The following is a 24,747-nucleotide window of genomic DNA, read 5'->3' as shown; positions in this document are numbered from 1 at the left end:
TCCGGAGGCTATTCCTTGAGCTTTTAAGATCACTTTATATACAATTTCTTGCATTAGGAATTTCTTTTCGCATACCTCAGCTTGCTCTTCATGAGACACACAGGCACACAGACAGGGAGAGAGAAGCTTGGGGTCAGAGTGCAGGGTCAGCCATTTATACAGCACCCCTGGAGCAGTCGGGGTTAAGGGTCTTGCTTAGGAGCCCAACAGAGTAGGATTCCTCTGCCAGATACGGGATTCGAATGGCAACCTTCCAGCCACAGGCGCAGATCCTTAGCCACAGAGCCACCGCTCCGCCCTTAAAATGCTTCCCAGTCAACAAATTTCCACACCCTTTTCTGAGCTTTTTATACAAAATCCATTTACTGGAGGCACCTGCAGTGCAGAAGCAAAAGCAAATTCACCTTCCATGAAAAACTAAGATCACAGATCTGGGAGATTACTTTGGTTCTGAAGAAACCGATCCATTCTTCTTCCCAGTAGCATGAGGTTTTTAATGTTACACTCCTCATCCCAATTCATGACTTCATAAGGAAGATATTTCAAGATGACCATGCCAAAAGGATCCATGCATTGATATTTCACATTAACCGTTTTCCTGTTCTAACCAAGTTTTTCAGTCAAACTAACTTGGTCTCAAAAGCACAACTAATGAAAACAGAAGAAACACAGAAGTGCTGTCTGCACTTGCTTTGCAAATTGTAGTAAAATTAGGAAAAAATGTTAAACATAACAGAAGCCAACTTTGCTCAGAAAAAAAAATGTTTAGGATAAACAGTTCTTTATAACTTCTGTTTTGCATTAATATTTCAGTGAGTGGAGCTGAAATTTCTGTTTGAGGATGTTAGTCAGAGTGTGGCACAATCTGCTGCTTGAAAGTACAGCTTGGCAGCATTGCCAGTGAAGTATATAAGGGACATATTCAACTGAAAAGTACATAATACAACTATTTATCCTAGAAGAAACTAAAGATAAGACCTTATATTTTTTCCAATGGGACCAAAAGATCAGTTCAATTAAGATCTGAAAATATGAGCCTATATATGGCCTGTAAGCATGCAAAGATGACCTTGTGTCCAAACAGTGAACAAAAATTTAATTTGTTCCAGTTTACTGCAAAAGCGTACACAAATACTATTTAAAAACAGAAATAAAACATAATTTGCATATTATGGGTGGAAATATTTTGTAATGAATTCTGAACTAAATTGTATGCAGAAGTAGGCAGGGAAATTGACCGTTTGAAATGGAAATGCATGCATTTGGGAAAATATTTTAATTTTTTAAATTAACAAAATATGTCTTAGAGTTGAAGCTTGTGAAGAAGTATAAGACAACAGAAAATTCACAAAAGCCAGTGTGACATCTAAAATTTACTATTAAAATGGCATTCAATAAAGTTAATGCATATCAGTGTTCATTTGACATGGTTTATTGAAAAATCATGTATGATAATGTATTCAGAAAGTGATTTACAAAAAAAAGGTATGATGAACAATTTTAGAGGCAGCAGAATTTAAGTATAAACAAAACCAAAAATAGCAACAATACTGTAGAAATGTAAGTAGCAGAAACAAGGTGGAATACATTTTCTACTTGTGGATGCATAATAATAATAATAATAATAATAATAATAATAATAATAATAAATGCTTACACTTGTATAGTGCTTTTCTGGACACTCCACTCAAAGCGCTTTACAGGTAATGGGGATCCCCTCCACCACCACCAGTGTGCAGCCCCATCTGGATCATGCGATGGCCGCCATAATGCGCCAGAATGCTCACCACACACCAGCTCTCAGTGGGGAGGAGAGCAGAGTAATGAAACCAATTCATAGATGGGGATTATTAGGAGGCCATGATTGGTAAGGGCCAATGGGAAATTTGGCCATGACGCCGGGGTTACACCCCTACTCTTTTCGAGAAACGCCCTGGGATTTTTAATGACCACAGAGAGTCAGGACCTCGGTTTTACGTCTCATCTGAAGAACGGATGTCCGTTTACTCCACATATAAAATGACAAAAATGATTTAAACAAAAGAAAAGGTCTGGTTTAACCCTCTTGACCATTGTAGATTAAAACCTGTTTCTGCATTTCATGCCAACCTTATGTCAAATGTTAAAGCCATCAACACACAGAGGGTGAGGGTGCATGGGCTCAGTCTAATCTCTGGGTTACAGATTTATTTGAAATAAACACAAGAAGCACCGATAAGAGTTCTCTTTCTTTCTTTTGTAAGGATAGACAACTTGGCACCTGCTGCTTATACAAACTCAAAGGATCAAAATACAAGCAGCTGTCAAATTTACTATTACTTCTATTGCAACAACTGAAGGGAGAATCTGCTCTGCTGCGTCTTGTAGTAGTTTTTTCCGAGTCAAGTACAGCTGCTACAAATGTTGGGCAACCACCTGTAGGCAGTTATCTTTCTGTATCTTATTTTTTCATGGTAAAAAAAAAAGTCAGGCAAAAGTCGCTATTAGCAATAAAGACTTGGTAGTGCAATAGGTGAGTGAGCCCATCTTATTTTGGGGTTCATAACCAACATACTGTAGACAGATCACATTAAGCATATGTATAGTTTGAAAAGGGGGAGATTTCAGTTCAGGCATTTAATATTTAACAGCTGGTTACACTCCGCAGTTGTGCGTTTTTTCTAAACCTGCAAGAACACAAGGGCCTGCCCATACACTTATGAGATACCCTCCTCTTCAGTGCGGTCACTATGCGTTTTAGGAGACGAGTCAGTTCTCTGCTCCGGGACTTGTTAGGTAGAACGAAACCAATAATCAAAGAAGCATGATCAATACCGCCCCTCACCTAGCCCCTGTACTTTAGATCCTCCCTTCAAATATCAAGCTTGCCATGCACATGCCATTAAAAACGAACTGTTTGGCTTCAAAGTGTAAAAAGGCTGAGTCTTAATAGTAAATCAAACCTATTTGTGTAATGTACTGTAAACAATTTCTTTAAAATACACATTAATTACAGACTGTGCTATGATGATAATAACTAGTCCACTAGAGGGAGTTTCAGCACATTTATCATATTAAACAATTCTGGCTGTTAGTAGCCTCTAAATAGTTTTCTGCTATGATTGTCCTCAGTATGTAAGATGAGGATTGACCCCATGTGGGCAGAAGGCACATACTCTCTGAATCAAAATGGCACTTTAAAATAGCTTCTATCAGTTTTTCTGATAGTTTATAAACTTTTTTCACTTCTACAGATTGCATAAAGACCATAATTTAACACTGGATTGAATTTATTTTGCTGAGGATCTCCATACTTGACTCTTGTGGTACTGCTCCAAATTAAGCATTTGTTTTATCCTATAAAATGATATGCAAGTAAAGCTCCTGAAGTTTATCGGCATTCAAAGCACTAACTTACATGGCGTGAGTTAAGAGTGAAAAAAAGAAAACCCTTTAAAATATCAAATCACGCATGCTCTAAAAAAAGCCATTATTGAAAAAACGATCACTTCTCATATTGAGATCAGGAAAATATCAAAAAGGAATAAGTAATGAAATAATGAAACATACTTACAAAATAAAGAAAAACAGCAACTGCAACATCAATACACTTTACTTGGCATATTATATATTACCACATTTCTCTCCCTTTTCTTTCACTTTCAGTAAGGTGCAGGGGAAATGACCATCAATCTACTTCTGTAAAATGCATATTACACAAAAACCCATTCGTGGTGGTAAATCTCAATTTTTCCCTAATCTTGATATTCTGCCTCTCGTGTACCTTAAAAATGAGCTTTAAAAGGAAGCAGTAACCTACGGATCCTAGTCGCTATGGCAAATAAGACATTTTCTGTCATGAAATAAGATATACTGATAAGTTTTAAATTCCATGAACTTTCCTTAATATCAGGTATGGCAACAAATTTCAAAATGTTTCCGTAAGACATTATTTGAAAAGCACACACAAACATTTATATTTTGCATCTCAAACAGTTGAAACTGAATGAACTAGACAGCTGCCACCAATTGCATTTAACTAAAGCCATGTGTTAACCACACAAACACTGAAATCAGATTAATGAGATCAAGACACATTTTTCTGATTTTGAAAGAAACAATAAAACCCAAAAAATGACAAAACCCGCCAGCAATTAGCTATGCCTGGAAGCATTTAAAGCTCATCTTTACAAATTGATTTTTACCAGTTATCCCTTACTGTTTAAAGAAAAGATGGAAATTTAATGTGCAAGTGGAACAGCCTGGACTTGTTTAACTTGCCTGGCAAGTTAATGGCATACCTGTTTAAAGAGTGACAATGATATAAACTCATTTTCAATTACATTAAGTGCTAATCAGTGCAGGCCAGTTTAGCAATTTAATGACTAAAATAATCCATGTACAAACTGTTAAACTAAACCCATAAATATTTCAAAACACTGAAAGTTTTATGGAACCCTTTTAATTTCCATTTTTAAGCAGTAGGTCTTTCTGAACTTGGAAAACAGAATTTGGGATTTGGCTCCGTTGTAGAAATTCCAGCCACATGCTGAACGGTTTACTGGCTGGGATTTTATATGACTTGCACAAAGATCAAGATCAAGAAAGTTGCAAATAAAGAAAATGATAAGCTATCCCCCTAAATCTACCAAGGTTAAAGGTACACCGTAAGCCACCTATATGTAAAAGGTCTTTAAAGCTTGAAACTTAAAACAAAGAAAAAAAAAATCTTTCTCCAGTTAAAGAACGAAAGAGGGCTGGACATTTTGAAACAGGTTACAAACTGCATTACATATTTTGTTTCTCCTATGGCCTAAAATTAACCCACAGCCATCCTGCCAAAGTCCCATAAACCCAGGTGTTGATGTACAGTTTCCGTCCAGACTCGGTTAATAACATTGGCAAAGTAAGGCCACCCAAAATGAGCAATGATGGCAAAGTCTTCTTGATACTCAGAGGGGATCTGCGACTCTCTCCAGGAAACTTGTTCCTTTTTTCAGGCTCTTCAGACTCGTAAAAGCTAGTCAGCAACCTGTCAGGGAGAAAAACACATTCTGACCTTCTCTTCAATGCATCCAGTTCAAATAACCTGCAATTACACTCACTCAAATGCTTCAATTGTAAAGGTGATGAGATTTGTTCTCAAACAGAAACCCTGTCAAGATTAGAAAGTGATGCAGTCCTGTGTAGAATAATTCAATAATAACTGCTAAGGTAAAATACTATAATAAATGACCAGATTTAGTTTTTAAATAAGCCATTATGGGCTAATGAGTACAATGATTATAAATCCATTTGTATAAAAACATTGTGCTACATCCCTTATTAATCTTTTATGACTTCGGGATGAATTAAAGTGAGGTTCACCTTAACTGAATTAAAGAATTCATGCTGTAATTCACGCAAGAACTATCAATAAATGAATACTATCGGAAAACATTACAGTATGTCACACAAATACATAATGCATTTGTCATACTGAATAAATATGAGGCAAAATTGTTATAGTTAAATACAACTCATTGATATTCTTTTAAAAATTAAATGTCAGAAGCTTGATTACTAAATGCAAGTGTTAAGGCTAGTGAAAAAGCAGTTTTATCAGAAGCCTTTAATGCTGTGATTTTCAGACAACTATCCCAGCTATTCTGACACCAGGAAAAGGGTTATATAAACATGCACCATAATGGATGTTATGGTCTTTAGGCATGAGAAGTGTGAAATGAAACATGACAAAAATGGGGAAAACAAACTGATGCTTTTGAAGTTTAAACTGCTAAATAGACTCTTTGATAGTTTCCTCAGTAGTGCAGATTTGTCTCTTTGTAACAGCAATATGGTGAAAACCAATTGTTTCTAGATTACATTTTTTTACATTTCAAGATTGTATAAAAATTATAGTTAAACTGCATCACAAAAGCCTTTTGACAGATATTAACAGTCTTCTTTTTTAACTGTTTCACCATCTTTTCATAGCTAGACTCCAACATCTGACAAAAAGGTAAATAAGGCTTCCACATTTGCACGTACAGTATATTGCAAATGGGGGTTTCGGATTAGTTTGTGCAATTGTTTTCCAAGGCAGTTAGTAAACTTTCAAAACAAATGTCACCATTATGTGTAAATATTTCTTAAATAAACACGTTTGCCATTCGGATTGAAAATGGGGTTTTAGTTTGTACAACTGTGCACATAGACAAGACTCTTGTAAAATAAAGGTAATTGTTTTGTATAAATGTTTTAGATAAACTCACCTGTCCTTAATCTCAAATCGCTCGTGCAGCCATCGCCGAAAGAACACCGTTTCTTGAGGAACCTCTTTCACATCCACCCTTTCAAAATAAATATGAACTCTGGGGCATTCCTTGCACAGGAATTCTGACAAAACATGTAAAAAAAACATAAGAACTCAGTTTTTGAAGACAAATCATCAGCATATGAAAATGTGCTCAGTAAAGCAAAAACAATTTAGCACTGTTTATAGAACATACCTTGACACGAAAAAAATTTGTCAATTTGTGAACCACTGCAAACACAGATTAAGTCACACCAAACCTTTGGTCTCTCTTCTGCGACTGCCAGAATCAAGAATTTGACGTAGGTTAGATTAAAAGATCGCACAAAAAACTTGTCACGTAAAATCGGATGGCTATCTTAGGAAGTCTGTTTTTAGCTCATTTCACCGGTTATTTTAGTTGGTTAATGAAAGGATGACAAACCATCTAACAATAAGTGTCAGTTTTTGAAACAATTTGGTCATTTCTTATTTTCACTTACAAAGCATAGGTTTCTTGTAAAGACCGAAAGGAAATGCTTTTAATTATCCAATTCATCCAGATTTTTAATACAACTAATCCAATCTCTAGGACAATCATTAATGCATCCTAGTGGATGAGGGCAATTTGTTATGTTACATGTTATCAAGCTGAAACAGCTGGATTTTATCACAATATACTCATGAGAAACAGGGCAGTCCCATAAACTTTAACATCACATCACTTGAACCTCCCCAGAGGTCAAGCAATAACGCTAAGAAAATCAAACCTTGGTGTAGCCATTCTGTGACTATTGCTCTGTAAACCACAAAGCGAGAACGTCAACATGAAAAGAATTTATAAATTTCAAAAAAAAAGCAAAACTTAAATGAACACTTCATATATTAAGCTGGAAGGCTAACAAAACTCTACTGTAAACAATCTGCCCTTTAAACTTACATATCAACTGCGTAGCACTGCTTATAAATGCCTGAACAGAACGAACAACAGTTTATAAGACCAATTTACAAATGAATTCAGCACTGAAGGAATCTAAAGCAGCAAAATGTTCACTACAAATGAACTATCAAATCATCCTCAATAGAGATGCAATGGAGGTTCACTTAAATTTGCATTTTAATACATTCAAGAAATATGCAAAATTTGGATGTTTATTGAAAGTAAAAATACCTCTTTGAAAAGATATTTTAAACTCAAAACTGGTGTTCTTATAGAGCACATTCCCACGAAAACCAGTGCATTTTATAGGCCTTGAAAAACACGAAGCTCTGCTCTCCAACATGATGTTTCCCAGGTAAGTAAACTAAATAGTATTTATTAAGCCCACATGTCCCACTAGTACCTAGGAGACTGGTCAATCGCCCACAGTGCCTGGCAGGTATGTGAGCTATCTGCTATCTGGATACTCCTTAACCCGACAAAGCAAAATCTAAAGCTGTTTTAAGGGATGTTCCAATAAAAGCTCCCTGTATTGGTTATTTTATGTGCATTATTACAAACATGGGATATGCAGTAAGACATTACTGCATACAATTTTATATCCCGTCTTCATATTGGACTCCTTAATACACTGTATTAATAGCCTGTATTAAACTGAGAATAAAATAAAGGCTATAGCCACTTTGCTTGCTTGCTGCCTTAATAAATCAAGGCCAAGCCGTTCCGCAAAACTTTTCCCTGTCCTGGTCATGGAATAGAACTCTGGTACAGAGTTTAGCTAATTTCTGCAATTTAAAATTAATTCAATTCACATGGCTATACCGAGACAGATAACCAATGTAGTTAGGAAAATGTAAAGGTTTATTCACATGCCGGCGGAGCTCCCTACTCAAATAGCTTTTTCAAGTATGACATGACTCAAGGCTATTGTGACCCACGACACACTGCTCCCAGTCAAGAGCCGATCAGTATGGTTATAGTGTCAACAGGACGAACGTGGGAGAAAACGGGCTTTTGTGGAAACGAGATGGCCACCTGACTGCCGAATCCCTCCCATTTCTACCACGGACGGTAAACATCACTGTGTGCAAACTATGATTCATACCCGAGCCACAGTCGCTCAGTCATAAACCACAATGGCTACACACCCGTTGGGTTGCTCTCGCAACTTAAACTGCCTCAGCGTTGGGAAACACCGCACTAAGATTCCTGTCCGTACAAGGCCACCAGCCTCACGGTGAAGCAAAGCCTGGAAACGTAGCTCCTCCTCAACAATGACCTTTTGACCTATCATCAGCATTCAAAAGACAACACAGTTAAACTGCATAAAAACCACGGCAGGCCAAGTGGCAATTGTTGCTCACAAAATGATTCCGATTAGTTAATTACTGTATTGGCTAAACTGGGAGGTCATTTAAAAAAAAAAGAAAAAAGAAAAATCAACAGACCAAAAGGGCAAACAATGGAATCAAAAAGACCTGACTCAGAAGATCAGCAATACTACTACCTGTAGCTTGGTCATAAAAACTGAACATCAGTGTTATCGCTGAGCACTTCCATCATTTCTTCTGCTGATTTAAAAAGAAGATCTTAAGAAAGCTGCACATTCCATATCAATGCAAATACTGCAGATAAATAATACCAAAGCTGTTAAACTAGCAATACGTGTACTAAGCATGCTTAACAACCTTAGGAAATCAGTACCTCCACAATCTTCCTACCATCTAATTAGGACTGGGCTGATACGGACTGAGTTCATCTGCCATTTATTTCTGTAACCACCGGGTGTCACTTCAGATTACAGAGTGCGTTAGCAGTAATTAAACCAAAAAACCACCTGCCAATGTCATGCACTGCAAGATTAAATGAAGGCTTTTGTACAGAGATACAAAACAAAAGGGAGTCATGAATGGAAGAGTAAGAAAGAATTTTAAATTCTTTCTTCCTTGCATGCCACTGATGTTTATTCCGGTCAATAACAGGATGTTTTCACATTTTTAGCTTCAAAACGTTCGGTATAGCTCTGTGAGAATTCACACTACACAAAAACAGCACGTCATAATGTTGTTTACAGGAAGCTGAATGAAATTAAAATTCCCATATTACAATTGTTTATTTTTAATTAGTTCTAAAAACTTTTACATCAAGAAATGGTTATTAAATACTAAATGTACAAAGCAAGAGACGTGAACTGTTTTGTATTTAGTTGAAAACACCATTCAAGCAGCCTGTGATTAACAAAACATTGCGCCATTAACGTAATACCTTGATTACTCCACTACAATTTCTAAATTATTCCGAGGAATATAATTACTGCTAATCTCAGCAAAGCTTATTGTATAGAATGTTTTGGTTATCTCAACCACAGTAATTTAAAAAGCAAGATTACATCAGTTTTCCTTAAAGTCCACAAGAAAAAAAAAAGTTGTTAACAACATTGACGCAATTCCTGTATATGCTAAAGTTAATTGAAAAAAACAGATTTTTTTCTTTTAACTATAATGGCAAATGTTCATTTTTTGGACATTAAAATGCAATATACAACTAAGACATCTACAGTATACATACATGACTGTATATATACTGTATATGGCTTTCAGCTAAATCCTTCATACATCTAGGGTGTTAGAACCCGTATATCTATTTTGGAAACCGATTAAAGGTTCTTGGCTTTATTCCAATCCGTTTTGATCATGAGAAAATCACCTCACTTGAGCAAGCTTCCCAGGCTCAGGTGATCTGGTGACATAGTGTGCTGAGGATCAAGAAAGGAAAATACTGAAATGAATAAGTCTCTCTAATCAGGACAATGACACCTCCTTGTATTCTGAATGTTGAAGGCTGAACAAAGTCACCTCAAGTGGAAACATGTTTCAGTGATGCATGAAAATGTTGCATAAACCATTCTGATAGGTGTCCCTAAGTCTGACATGCAAATAGATGTGTTGATTGGTGTGCACAACAGGGTTGCTAATGGGAAGTCTGTGCAACAACACTAACAGACTACAGAACTCCACTTATAACAATTGATAGCAACTGGACAGCAAAGCACTGCAGAAGTCAAGCAAGTCCCAAGACCTGCCTCTTAACAAAGAATACACAATCTATCAGATATTCTTTAAGAATGGCTATTTGTTTATTCCAAGATCCTGAAACTTAAAAGGTGTTATTTTTTTTTTTTACTTTCAGCTTATTCTGCTACACATCACTGTGTCATCTGCACATCCAATTAATAATTTGCTAGATTTCAGGGGCAAAAGAAAACAATAGGTTTCCTCTAGTTACATTTTTCTATGAGAGCCTTCATATACAGTAAACCGTGCACACATTACTCTCTGGAACAGGGATGTGAATATTAATTAAATGTATATGGTCCCAGCAAATGTGGCTTCCAAAAATCTTAATGTCAGATGATTCACTTTAATTTTTGTTTTTGATGAATTTTCTCACATTAATGTATCATTGCAACAGAACCTGTACACATATATTGATATGTCACTTGTAGCTTAAGGGTTTAACTAGGTTTAAGAAGCAAAACAAGGTCTCGCTTCTCTTCATAATTACACCGAGAACTCCAGCTTGATGACGAAGTACATCAACACACCTCTTCCCCTTGCGCTGCAGTGCTCTGTGCTCGGTCTCTCTCCGGGTTTGCATCACACTTTGCTTTGACCTCGGATCACAACTGTTTCAGCTGCACCTCGCTTGCCTGCATGCTTCTCACTGCGCTCCCATGCAACTCGCAACTTTCTGTTGTTCTCCCTCTTGTCCTGCATTTGGGTTCAGCTTACAACTCACAGCCTCCACCTTAAGAAGCAGCCATTACAGTTTTTGTATCATTTTTGCATATGGAGACCAAGTTTTACACCTACTGTATATGCTAATCATGTGGCACACATAAGTCAAAGATTATCCTTTAAAAGGCATCTCTCCCCTTGTAGAATCACACTTAATTTCCCGAAAGTGGGCCAGCATGGTGTTAGTCCTATTTCTAACCTCTGGTTAATGCTATCAATAAGTCAAAGTATACATAATAGTTGACCCTTTTCTGCCTAAAGACATTAATAACAAAAACTTCACAATCTAGTTTTAGGCAAGCTCATTTTCAAGCTTCCTTGATGCTTGTTTCAAGCACGTTTTCAACTCTTAGTAGCAGTTATTCTAGGTTTTGAGCAAATAGGATTGCTGCCAGTGAATTGGAGATGATTTGAGTAGCTTTGGGTCAAGTTGAGATTTTCTTCCTTTATCTTGAGAGACTTCTTGAAGTATAAATCTTTAGGAAAACTTTCTTGCCGTACTCGTTTGGTTTTATTGATGATTCACCCTATGCAGTACAAAATGCAAATACATGCATATCAGATCATGATGCCATTAGAAGATATTATACATTTGCTTTTATACTTTATATAAGTTGGAAACAAAAGTTGCATAAATATTTGCTGATCACTTATTTTTATTCTTCATGCAGTTATTTGCAATATATGAGAGCAAAATAATGAACTTAGAAACCACTAAAAATGCTTGATAAATTAAACCAGGCTTTCATTGGAGCCAATCACAGAACTAACCCCAATCATTCGAACTGAAGAAGGAAATTTCACATTAAAGAAGTTTTAGAATTCTGAAATTTACGAAGGCTGGATAATGATGGAAACAGCTTAGGAGTTTATTTGCAATGTTGTAAAGAAACCACATTTTTCAAAGATCAAAAAAAGAACAGGGATGCCACTCAAAACAACTCTAAAGCCAAAACCAATATTTAAAGCTCCAAATTTTTTGGAACAGATGACAATCAAAGTCCAGTAAGCATCACAAAGCTCACTCACAAACTCTGAAGTCCTTGCTTTCAAGCAGCAATCCAGTGTGTTATCTCAATGCGTCATGAAAATATTAAAAACTGCACTAAAAGGGGAACTGTAGTCCCAATTCCTAAGAACGGTTATTAAATCTCAGCAACAAAATAAATAAATTGACAGTATAGAACATTTTTACAAATTTTGAATTAAACACAAAATTGTGAACTTTGTGAAAGTACTGTAAGTTGCTATGTTGTTGCGAACCCCCGGTCTCACCACGGTGAGAAAGAGTTCCCACGAATTGTGACGGGACGCGGCCCTTCCTGCTCACTAGTCACGGGAATGACTGATGTAATTGTGATGTACGAGCGAATAAGTACAGATTACGCAGCAGACATTTCACAGCAGAAATTTTCCAATGTGATCTGGATGCAGAGTTAATTAGCAAGTAGTGTTTGTCAGCAAAACCGTCTTGAAATCAAGAGCAATATTTCTACTGGAATAAAAGAGAAAAGCAGACAAGCTGCTTCTTTACCATGTCATAGGAAATTTCATATCACCATATGCTTTGTTGCTTAATTCTGAATCACAAAATATGGTGTTGCACATACCTGGAAACTATCTATTTTGTGATGTAAATTGGCGATTTACACGTTCCTGTGTACATTTTACTTTCATTGTGGTTTGAAATGCACTCAATGCCGATTCTTTCTAACCCCAGAATATAAAAATAGCACTGCAGTTCTACACAGAGTAGACCCAGCCCAGACTCAATAGCAGTCCTCTCACAGACAAAAACCAAGCAGAATTGTCAAATGTAAGGCATTCTGGATATATCATCCAAATGAATAAAATAAAAATAAAAGAATGAATGATAACATTTTCAGAGAAGATTGGTTGAACATTACATTGTTGGTCCTGGAAGACACCATTGCAGCACCTCTTGTGAGTTACAGTATTTCTCAAGACTGGGAGCTCATGTGAGCTTTTCAGCAATGATGTTAATTTGTTCACTTAAGTCAGGAACTGCAGTCTTTTAGAGCTATAGGCCATTTAATTGATTGAGTCACTTGCTGTAGTGGTAAAGTCAGAATTATTTGGACTGTCACCCTAGTCTGTAGACACAGGTGAAGTCAAGGAATGGATTGCAGACTGTCTCTCAGCCTTGGAAGTAATTAACTTTTCCACATGGCAGTGATTCCAATACACTGCAAAGAAAGAGCTAATAAAAATACTTTAAAATGAAACAATCAAAACTTTTGCCAAAAAGTTGTACAGATTACATTTTATTCAGCAGAAACAAACCAAACTATGTGATTTACTGTCATTATAACTGTACTGTACTTTCATGCTATATCTACCATTTCCCTTGTACATGCACTTAACGTAAACTTTGCATACATTGTCAGCTGCCGAGCAACTAAGATACACAGTCTCTTGACTATTGTAATAATAATGTATACTCAGCGCTGGGCTGTCACCCTGGACAATGCGTGTGGAATACACGAACACTGAGGCTACACAGGAAATGTCTGAATAAAGGAAAAAAGAAAACTCTTGCAGTAAAAACCTCTGGTTCCTCCTGACAGCAGTCAGACAGCACCCAATCATTTCTTTGCTCATGGAACTGTGTACAATACTGCCACAGAATTTTTCTTTTTTTCCCCAGTATGTTCTGGGTGAGAGGTTTAATAAAAATCCACCAAAGGCTAAACAGACAATAACAGATCACAGACCAATTCTAAATGTATTCTTGAAACAACCAGAAATAAACTATCACAAATTGAACGCGCTCACCAGAAAGAAGAGAAGCTCAGAAGAAACTTACAATGGTCATCACAATTCTCCAAGGCGTTTACCTGGCATGGAAGGTGCAGCCCCCCTCTGACCCCTGGCATCTACAGTTCCTTCGTAAGCAACGGTGACGTCATAAACAGCATCCAGGTGACCCTTCATCGTCTCTATGGCTATATGGGCTGCTTTCATCCTGGGGGTCAGTACGTGCTTCAGAACTGCAAGTCCTTCACATGAAAAACACCCAAACACAAATCATATGACTGGAATATAACAGACGTACAGCATGTCACAAGCATAAGTTTAATAAGCGCTTTGACAGAAGTGGCTGGATGTATCTGGAAAATATAGCTGATAATAAAAACATACCCTGTGGAGTCTTAATGACAACAAAGGGAAGTCAGTCGATACCCCTAAGTTCTACCATACATTGCTTTCTGTCCAATCATTTTTGTCAGGTTTATTTATGTGCTTTGGAAACCTTCTTGTTTCCTGTGGTTCCCAGTGCTGCAATGCAAATTCACAACTTTTCACCAGCCTGTTTCAAATGAATAATGATTTCTGCATTTCATCCAAATTTTTTTAGATCAGAGTATGTACACTGCGTACATGATTTAAATACACTGCATAATTGACAGCTCATTTTTTAGTAGCACAGTTATTCTCCACGGACAAACTATCAGGCCAAGAACCACAAATATTGGGGGCCAAGCAAATTCAGGGACAACTGTAACTGGCAACCACATCCTGATGTTGATGGAACCGACATGGGATATTTTTTAAATCTTTTCAGAAATATAAACAAATATAAACAAAATATTTTTCTAAGTAAGTTGAATTTCTGCAAAAAAACACTTCCACTAAAGGTGTAGATAATACTCGTACTGAGATTCACATAGCCAGACTCGTGTTGTATCATGCTGCTTAAATTTCCAACATAGAAGGGAACAATGTCAACACAAGCTTCAAAATGTATATTTTCTACAGCACACATACTGAAAAAGTGGCTATAATAATCTTAATACACTGCTCAGTGTCTTAGCAGTGTTCACAATTACATATATCCCTCCATTACAAAATAACAGGAAGTTCACAAAAGCACTTTTGGAACCACAAATGCAAGCTGCAACTTTAACTGTTACATGATTACTTTGGGACATTTCAAAGCTTTTGACAAACATTTTACCTCTTCTACGTATTGGCACACAACCTAGTATTCCAACAATCACGTGACATACAACAGCTCCAAAGACAATCTCACATATACTCTAATTACTGTACATAGAACTTGGCATTCAAAGCCTATGTGGCTGTAATGATTAAAAGGTTTTACAGCCCTATATAGCAACATTAAGGATTGAATTTATGGCGCTCCTTATCTCGCCTTCTACTCAAACATCTATCTTACACTACACGCAGGTGTGGGTACTGGCCGACTCAGTGCATCTGTCTACAGTAATTCTTTAAAATGGCCTAAATTTAGTTAGGTGGTGTATGTTATAGTTTTAAACTTGTGTGATCTTCAGAAGATAAAACATTTTCCCCACAGAAACAAATTAATACATTTAGAGTACGAACACATAATTACACATTTCACAACGTACTCTTACTTACGTAAACTATCAGTCTTCTGGTCACATTTATACATTTATCACATTGTTCCTCATATCAGTAATCAAAAGAATTTTAAGTCAATACTTAGTACATATTTTATACTAAGACCAATTCACTGGTTCAAGTTTTTAGAGATCTTTTAGAGATCTGGCAAACTGCCTGTAGTGCATTGACAACAGTGAAGAATAAAATCCATAAACTGGTTTTAATTTTGACAGAGGTTTAATTCTAACACTATCAACAAACATTAAGGTCATGAGATTTTGCTACGAATGCCAAGCAAAGCAAACTAGAACTAAAACAATGTTACCTTGCTCCACAGCTACATAAATTGCACCCAATTCCCTGCTGCAGTACCAAGTTCTGGGAAAACGACAATTTTGTTATTTGCAACTGGGTCACTTAACTGTAGAGGCCAGTTAAAACATCATATCCAGTACTGTATGTCACAGTCTCATTTGTAAATCTACTAAGGAACCACTTATAAACAGCTTCATACTATGACTGGGGCTGCAGTGTCAGTACAGACATATCCTGTATAACAACATGTGCCTTGATGACCAAAAATGAGAACTCCAGCCACACCAAGAAAAGGAATTTAATGTCTTTTAAGTTAAAAAAACAATCCTTCCAACCAACTAAATAAAAAGTACCCTGTCAGGCCCCCATCAAACCACAGACCTGCTCTTGTGAAATCGATTATGAAAATACTACATCAGCATAGACCTTCAAAATTGAGGTGGGAAATTGTTGGATTGTTCTTTGGTGCTGAAGGAGATTTGGTGAAGTTCTGTTTACAACTTACTGGCTCCACAATGGAGATGCAAAAGACATACCTTCTTTTTTTGCAAAAGCTTGACTATCGCTTATCACTTTTCGGAGGTCTGGGTTGTAACGTGTTCCTTCTGGGAAAATTACAAGATACATCTAGGAGGAAAAGAAAAGCAAAAATAACAGTGCTTATACATATCGACCAATAATATCGAATCAAGACTTACGTTACTGTAATTAAAACATCAGTAAATAGACATTAAATTTTAGAACTCAAGTTACAGGTCACACTGGAAATATCTTTCAGTCTGCATGTAAAAGGAATTTAGCAATTCCTCTGCAGTATAGAGTGTGAACATGTCCACAAAAAAAGGATTGCTGAGCTACTTTGTACCCTGTTGAAATGAATTACACCAGACATTTGGATTAAATTTAAATCACAAGATGAACAGCACTGCTGTGTTCCAAAATATTGATCTGTAGGGATACGAAAGATACAAAAAACATCATCATAGTGGCTCTACAGGACAGTACCCAGGAGCTTTCTATGCACCGTAGAAATTAATATTGTGTATTCACCATAAACACAAAAAAATCTAGAAGATCAGTTTATCTAGTACAGTTTCAATTATATTTCATCAGATCCAAGCCCAGGGGAGATACTGATGTTATACCCTTGCCCAGGGCACTTCACATGGATGATATATGAATACATTTTCAGAATCCACATACAGTAAAAGATGAACCCAGCCTACCATTACGTGCAAAAAAACAAAAAGATCTGAACCGAGATAAAACCAAACAAGTGAGCTCAATCATACTTGGCTTTTAAACAATACATCCTATATGTCTTACGAATCAACTGTCTCTCAGTTGTTTTTAAAGTTATTTAAAAACAAAACAACTGGGATACATCAAGTGTTGTCACATGAACTGTAAAATTGTAAGCCCAAGACAGAAAACACAAGGCTGTAATCTAGCAGAACACACTGGAGAGGTCCCCAGTCATTGAGCCATAGAGCTCACCAAGTGTCATGGGAAAAAGTCATTTGGCAAGAAATACCTTTTTACAAATAGAAAAAAATAATATCTTTAGAAGGCATGTCTGCTAATTCATGAAACCAGCATTCACAATGATTAATCTGATTGACATCTGAGTAACAACTGTTCTACTTCATTTATAAATACCATGCTTTTTAAACAATCTTCTAATTACTTAGACAAGAAAATTTTTAAATTTGGAATCCTTGGTAACAATGAAATTAAAAAGATTCCTCTAAAACAAAATGCTTTGGGTTATTTAAAAAAAAACATCTCCATAAATGGCTCATGTTTTATTTTCAAAAGTAGCAAAAGCCTGAATTTCTATTATGTTAGTGAGATTCCAGCCAGAGCATGCATTACTAAAAACTGGTACACTTCCATAATTGGCGGAAAGAGATCTATACTTTACGTTTTCTGGAATATAACATCCCACAGAGCAGAACCTGGTGCTTCTCATTTAAGAATGAAGACCTGATTTGTAAAAACACAATAAACTTCCTGCTAAGGAATTGCCATTGCGAAACAAACATGAATACTTACAGGAGTTCCTATTTTTGTTTGAGATAGGAGCTTGTTTTTCATGGCTTTTTCATCAAACTTGGCACTACGCTTCACATACACGCCTCCATGCTGGGAAACATGAAATAAACATTACACAGAGTCTTTGCAACATATCGAGTCCTGATTTTCACTGTAACAGTGTAACATTTCAGGGATTCCCACTGGCCAAAACACCTGTTACTGAGCCATTTGCCTTCTTCGGCGGGAATATTCCATATACAGCACATCGCAAGGCATACCTGAGAAAAGTACCACCCATACAGAGGAAGCCACCTCAGTCCATCTTTTAAAACATATCGCAAATGGCCCAGGGCATCCTGTCTGATGGCTAGCATGTCTGCAATTATCCAGTCAACTGCCAGAAAAAGAAAACACAAGACAGTGAAGGAAAAGGGGGGAAGAATCTTCTTTATGCTATTATGTGCAGAAACAGCATTTTAGCAAAACAGCAAAAGAACATTAATCTCTCAACCAACTTAATTTTGTGTTGGTTAAAATACTATTGCAAAGGAAAATGCAGACCTTAAAATAAGATGTCAGCTTTTAAAAGCGCTAATGAGATCAAATTATTGTTCTTCAAAAGCAAAATGCACTGTGGACGTACTGGACTGTAAGCCTTTTGTGTTAATATGAAAAAAGTCCTATTTTTTTCCTGCTCCAATAGATAAAAATACTTGCCCTTCTGCATTAAGTCTTCAAAATAAGAAATTCATAGGTGAAAAAGCAAAAAAAAAAATAAAAAAACAGGTCACAGTATATTTAGCCAGTTTAAACACCTCTTTGTCTTTATTAGATAAGTTTCAATAGACATTTGAGCAGGATTTAAACATCCAAGCTGTAATACAGGCAAAATGCCACATGGCTGGAAAGCAAAAATGTATGGAAATTACAAGTCTGAAAACCCTCAAAACAAAACTGCTTCCACGTTTAAGGCAGTTTGAGAAAATGAAGAACTAAAACACACACCTGTACACTGATGGTTGGACAGGTAGACCACATTCTCTTTTTTCTTTGGTATATCGCCATATATAACCACCTACAATAAAATAAAAAATTGTTAAAAAAACCTTCTAATATGAAGCAATATGAAAGTTTGTGTAATAGACTGAAACTGCAGCTTAATAACTTACCACAGACCTAAATAGCTCAACATCTCTTGTAGGCAAGAAAGTAATGAATACTGAAAACAAAACATTCAATAACACTCGCCAAAAAATTCTGAAGACTAAAAATGGAAAAAACAGGATACTTTTTTGGACATTCCAAAACTACAGGCCGTATGAAGGGCTTGTCTTCCCTAACAAGGTTAGATGGAGTACATTCGCAGTATCATGTTACAGCAAATATTTAGAATGCTTCACTTATAGAAATAATATCTTCATGTATAATAACCCACAAATGCAGATTTGAATCCTCAAAATGTTTTATACATAGCCAGGTATATTTTCTTAAACAAATAATGATGATTAGCTCATCTCTAGCAAAGCTATGCTGCTGAGGTTTCGAACTCAATGGGTGCTTGACAAAAGTAAATATGGTGCTTGGATTCCATATTTACTTTTTACAACTGGGAATAATTTCCAGCAATGAATTGCTTTGCGTAGTATTTACTGGTACCAGTACAAACTGGTACAAAAGACAAAAACATGTGGCAAGACAAACTGCCAAACATAATGTATACCCATCCTAAGCAAGATCAACTCAAGAGGAAACAGGAATGGGCTATTCAGATGTGCATTGTGCAGATGTGCATTCAGTATTGCAGCTAAGACAGTGAGCCTTGGAATACATTTTGTTGTTGCAAAATTAAGAACTAATACTCCTTACTATACTAAAGCATCAATTAATCATTAGATCATTTATGTACATGTGCTTATAATGTTAGTAAGTACTGATGCAATACGTTAATACGTGCATTACACATCTATCATGATGCTTTTGTTTGTCAAAGCTTAAACTGGTTGGTGGAACTGCTGAATCTCACTGCACACTTCAAGATTAAAGTGTTAGGAAAATTTACACCACCAAGTACACATCGAAACATGTGTGCGAAAGTGTGGAACTGACGATATAATCCTCACTGATCAGCGTCTCGGATACATCATAAGGAAACAAACATCTGCTTCACAAAGTAAATACTGAGGCAAACTATTTAACTGAAGACCAGTGGAATACGAGATGAATTTATAAGTGTTCTGTGGAGAATGAGCTAGACTCCCACACACACACCTTACAGGCTGAGCTGTACTCAGAAGAGATTTGCGGACTATGGATCAGATCTCATTTTCACTGTCTCAGGACAATCAGCTTTTTCTTGCCTAAGAAGCCCTCCCCCTCCCCAGCCAGGGCAATACATTTTTCATTCCAAATCCCAAAACTGAACATGGAGAAACACAGCTGTGTTTGGGTCCTTAGCAGTACGTAAGACTTAGCAGCTGTACAAATTCTAAACATATGCACCAGTGGTCTCATTCTAGAAAAAAAGGAGAACATCTTTCAACATACCACTCACTGACCATCAGGGAATATGAAGTAGTGACATTCTAGATACGAGATGATCACAAAAACTGGCTCTCAATTTAATCAAGCAAAGTCAAGCCCAGTGTTAGATCATGCTTGTTTGACCCAAATATGCTCCCTGACAGAGGTGACACAAGGCTAAACAAAAAAAAAAAGATGGGGAAGACTGGGACTAATTTTCCATTCTTTTATATCCACATCTGTTCTACAAATACTGTTCCTATGCTTAAAATAATAAAAATACATTTCCACTATACTTTTGTCTTGAATGCAGGATATGTACCCTAAAACAAATCTAAACAGCAATCATGCTGTTACTAATTTGATTGAGATCTCACTGAGGCACATCATTCCAAACTCGTTTTTCCTGCTATTGCTGATCCTGTTTATCCAGACAGAAACATTTTTGATTTTGTTCAGTCCTGTAGTGTACCAGTTACCATGACTCAGAAAAATGAAAAGAATAAGAAGGGTGTACCAAAGGTGAAAAACAAAACCTGGAACTAAACTTGATATCTCAGAACATTATGCCCTAATCTAAGTGGAACAAATTGTCAAAATATACTTAATCAACAATGACATGCCTCCTTACCGGACATTCTCTCATCCTAGCATATCAAAATACAGCTGCAAGCACATACACTGACGCCCCACTGTCTGAAACAACTATTTACTAGTTTACTGAATGCAATAAATGTGAATGTTTTGTTAAATTTTTCTTGTCAGCAAGACATCTGCAAAATGCATTCAACTTAAATTAATACCAGAATGTAGTAGCTCAAATGTTCTGGTGAACTACATAATTATATTGTGGTGCTATAATGGGACCCTGGGTTCAATTCTGGACGGTAGGAAGTTATCTGTGTGGAGTTTGTATGTTCTCCCCGTGTTTGCGTGGGTTTCCTCCCACACTCCAAAAACATGCTGGTAGAGTAACTGACTTCTTAGTAACGTAGCCCTGGTGTCCCGATGGACTGGTGCCCCTTCCAGAGAGTTTCCTGCCTTGTGCTCACTGCTTATGACGATTGGCACTGGCTGCCCTGCGACTCGGAATTGGAAGAAGCATTCAGAAAACAGATGGAGGTGCTTCTATTATGTTTACAGACAATCAACCCTTGAAAAGCTGTTTTTGTGCCACCACTTCAGAGTCCCAGCTAGAGCCTCAGGAGAATTTGTCCTGGATATTAGGCAGAATTAATCCTTTTGTCTTCATGTTTGTATCTACCAGAAATCTCACCAGTATCTCAGACCTGCTGTACAGGTAACACAGTGCACTACAAATACTGCTTAAGCTCCTGTTGCAGGAGACGGTTCTTGGAAAGTAACATCATCTTCTACCATTTTAACTGGTCTAATTACAGAGTCAAAGGGACAGATTTAGCAGCTCCCCCTCAATGTCTTAAATTATTTACAATGAGATACCTTACAGCCACACCAGAGAAAATACTAAATGTTTCTTAGTGAGCAAATAATTCCAACACTCAATCTTGTTCTACAAACTCCGAGCCACAAAGCCTGGGAATACGGAAATGATTACATTTTCCTGTTTACTTCTCATTTTGATGAGTTTTTGGTTATTGTTTTAAAATCCAATTCAAAGTACTAACCATCTACCCTCCAAAAAATCTGAAAAAAAAACAAACCTGTAAACATTATTGACGCAGGAGAGAATAACTTATGTTGAATTAATTATTCTAAGATTCCAGTGTGTTGAACAGGCTATAAAACTGGTTAATTTAATGTTACATCTAAAGCAGGCTCACACAAACCAGAAAAGGACAATTTAATAACATCTGAACACTTAATATTGGGAAAGACGAATACTTCGATGTAAAGCGTGAATAGTTGGCATTTGGTTTTCCAGCAATCCAGTAGAAGAAGGAATTTAAGATGGACTTTTTCTTCTGATTCCTACTAGAGTCAGTCCATTCAAGCAACAGCTACATATCAAACCTGAAGCTCGCCAGGAGCAGTTGTGATGGCGTACAGCAGGTCAAACGCTTATTTCTAGTTACTAGCTTTCTGAAATCCTATGCTCAAGGGGTTCAGAATAACAACCTATTCAATTTCACTGTATAGTACGAAGGACACAGCTACTTGTCTTATTTGGATATAACGTACGCCTCCTCCGTAGATATCGTTATTAGTATTTTGCATAATTGATTTGAATATTATGTACTTTCACCCTATTCTGAATAGCACCTCTCATACTAAGCCCTTCAAAAACCCATATGAATGTCAATGTCATGTTGCCAATGCGCACGGGATGACTCAAAATAACGTTTTTAAATTTTAGAGATGTTCTAAAACTAAAAAATGTAAATAAAAAGTCTAAACTTCGTGACCGCGCGAAGGGGACTTGTAACACATGAACGCGCGGAGCACAGGAGAAACCTGGCTGAAGCGCCGGACACCACAGACGTCTCCCAGCGGCAGGCAAACTTGACAGGATGCTGTCAGATTACAGACCATCTACAACCTGCCAGTCTGTGGATCTAACTATAGTTAGATGTACAGTATGTTAACTAAACATAGATGTGGAATAACTGACGCGACTCAAAACAGAGAGTACAGTATACCCCCTTCAGCTTCTCAAAGTTTAAAAACCCACAGGCACTGCATTAGACACGGTAGCCTAGTTTTGAAAGCAGACGCACTATTTCTGTTCCAAGTGCTGCTCTGAGAAGCTCACTGGCTTCTGGGGAGGGGACAATTGTAACTACAAACCCCCCAAAACGACAGATCTGAGCTCGGTGAAGTCTGGTACTATTTTAGGGGCACTGATTTCCTACACTTGGCCAGTATGACTGCGGGCTCCTTACTCAGAGGGATTATTAGCACTGACCCAGCACAACAACGGCACTCAAAGCCCACAAATCTTAGCTCCTGTCAGGAGTGGACAGAGGTAAGGCGTTTCAGAAATCACTTCGATTTCCCCACGCCGTGAACTATTTTTAGTAGACCGTGAAATTCAAATTTAATATTTCATACTTATTTTTAGTTTTTTTCTAGAAAAAAAGACGAATTCCTAGCCGGGCTGCAACTTCGGTGCTGTGTTTCCACAACACAGGCCTGGCGGACAGTAATTAGGCCTAAGAGTCCCGACTATGGAGTGGCCTTGTCAGGTGCTCTTTCTTCTTTAAATCAAACGGCCAGATTTAGCGAGATTCCGTTGAAGCAGGTTAACTTCATTTAATACACAACGAGTTTGTTCTCTAAAATCCTATCATTGATTGACCGTAATGGTAAAATCCTTGTCCATGTTCACACATTGTATAGACGGACTGAGTGTGCCACCCTCAGAATACATCTTGAGTAATGTTTGCGTTATTCCACTCACACCTACATAGTCTAGATAGTTGCTTTAGGCGTGCCAGGAACTGTAATCGCAAACTGTACTTTTGATTTACCATTACGACTACAAGTTGACAATACATTTCCTCTTGGTAAACTAAGATGAATTTAAAAGTAAAATCCAGAATCAGTTTCACAGACCCCGACTACAGATTGGGCTAACTTTTAAATTGTGATTAGGTACTTCGGCAACAGCATTAATCCGCTTCTGAAAATTAACAGACCCTTCCTGCGGTATTATTACATTAGAGATTAAACACAATGTGACGCAAAAAGTACTCCTCCTGTCCACACAGGACATCTGGAGATGAAGATACAAGACAAAAAAATAAATAGATCAACGGAAGGATCAATCAATTCAAAACTCACCTCCACCCCCGTGTAATTCTCAAAGAAGAACAGGACCATGCTCTGATAAACGGAGTAGATCCGGTCGTCTATGGCGTGATAGAAGCGGCAGGGAAGGACACAGGACAGGAGCCGCCAGGCGACCCAGGACAGCAGGTAAGCGGGGGCAGTGCCCAGCATCACCGCGGCGGGAAACCAGTACCGCAGAGAGTACGTGTGGACAACCAAGGACAGCAACATTTTCAAAAGACAACTGCCCGGCTGCGCTCCTCTACTGCTGAAACAACCCTGACCCTGATCTCCTGAAGCCAAACTCGCCTCCCTCCCCTTCGCTCGTCTCGGCTTATCTGAACTGTGAAAAGTTGACAGCCAGTATCACGCCGATGAGACCCTATTAAACGACATGGAGACAGCTCAATTCCGTCCACCCACAGCTGCTCTCACATATGCATTCGTACGGAGTCCCCCTACGCAAAGCTAAGCAAAATAAAATCTTAATAAAAGAGAATATAATACCATGGATTTAAATAATGGAAGTCGACAAGTTATCACAAAAATTATTACTTTAATACTGTCTTACACAAACCCGAATACCGACCCATTTTCCCCACCACAAAGAAGTAGCTGTTTTCCCCAACTATAACCTGGTAATAATCGCGATTACATTTATTTTTATTTATTTTTTACACCCCCAAGAACTCCCTGCTACAAAGTCACACACGCCTCCTCATGGACACCATGTTGGAAGTGTT

At 37.3% G+C, this 24,747-nt stretch overlaps 1 protein-coding gene across 1 annotated transcript; it reads right to left on the bottom strand.

The window, feature by feature from the left end:
• Positions 1 to 1,416: 1,416 nt before the first annotated feature.
• On the bottom strand, positions 1,417 to 24,747 carry agpat5 (1-acylglycerol-3-phosphate O-acyltransferase 5 (lysophosphatidic acid acyltransferase, epsilon)). The gene is made up of 8 exons (XM_006638689.3): positions 24,017 to 24,747; positions 18,740 to 18,809; positions 18,013 to 18,128; positions 17,753 to 17,842; positions 16,234 to 16,324; positions 13,849 to 14,010; positions 6,234 to 6,357; positions 1,417 to 5,011 (listed from the first exon to the last, which is right to left on the bottom strand). The coding sequence occupies exons 1-8, from the start codon at positions 24,233 to 24,235 to the stop codon at positions 4,786 to 4,788; spliced, it is 1,098 nt and encodes a 365-aa protein (XP_006638752.1). The 5' UTR covers positions 24,236 to 24,747; the 3' UTR covers positions 1,417 to 4,785.

This window comes from Lepisosteus oculatus, chromosome 17, assembly GCF_040954835.1.
Source record: "Lepisosteus oculatus isolate fLepOcu1 chromosome 17, fLepOcu1.hap2, whole genome shotgun sequence".
NCBI classification, from domain to species: Eukaryota; Metazoa; Chordata; class Actinopteri; order Semionotiformes; family Lepisosteidae; genus Lepisosteus; species Lepisosteus oculatus.
This window is presented reverse-complemented; position numbering and strand designations above follow the sequence as displayed.

What these genes read in the sequence shown, in the direction of transcription:
- agpat5 (XM_006638689.3), bottom strand. Translation starts at nt 24,235, where the DNA reads ATGTTGCTGTCCTTGGTTGTCCACACGTACTCTCTGCGGTACTGGTTT. An exon ending in AGAATTACACGGGGGTGGAG is followed by an intron (nt 18,810 to 24,016) that starts GTGAGTTTTGAA and finishes ATTTTATTGTAG; the next exon opens with GTGGTTATATATGGCGATAT. An exon ending in ATGGGTGGTACTTTTCTCAG is followed by an intron (nt 17,843 to 18,012) that starts GTATGCCTTGCG and finishes CATGTTTCCCAG; the next exon opens with CATGGAGGCGTGTATGTGAA.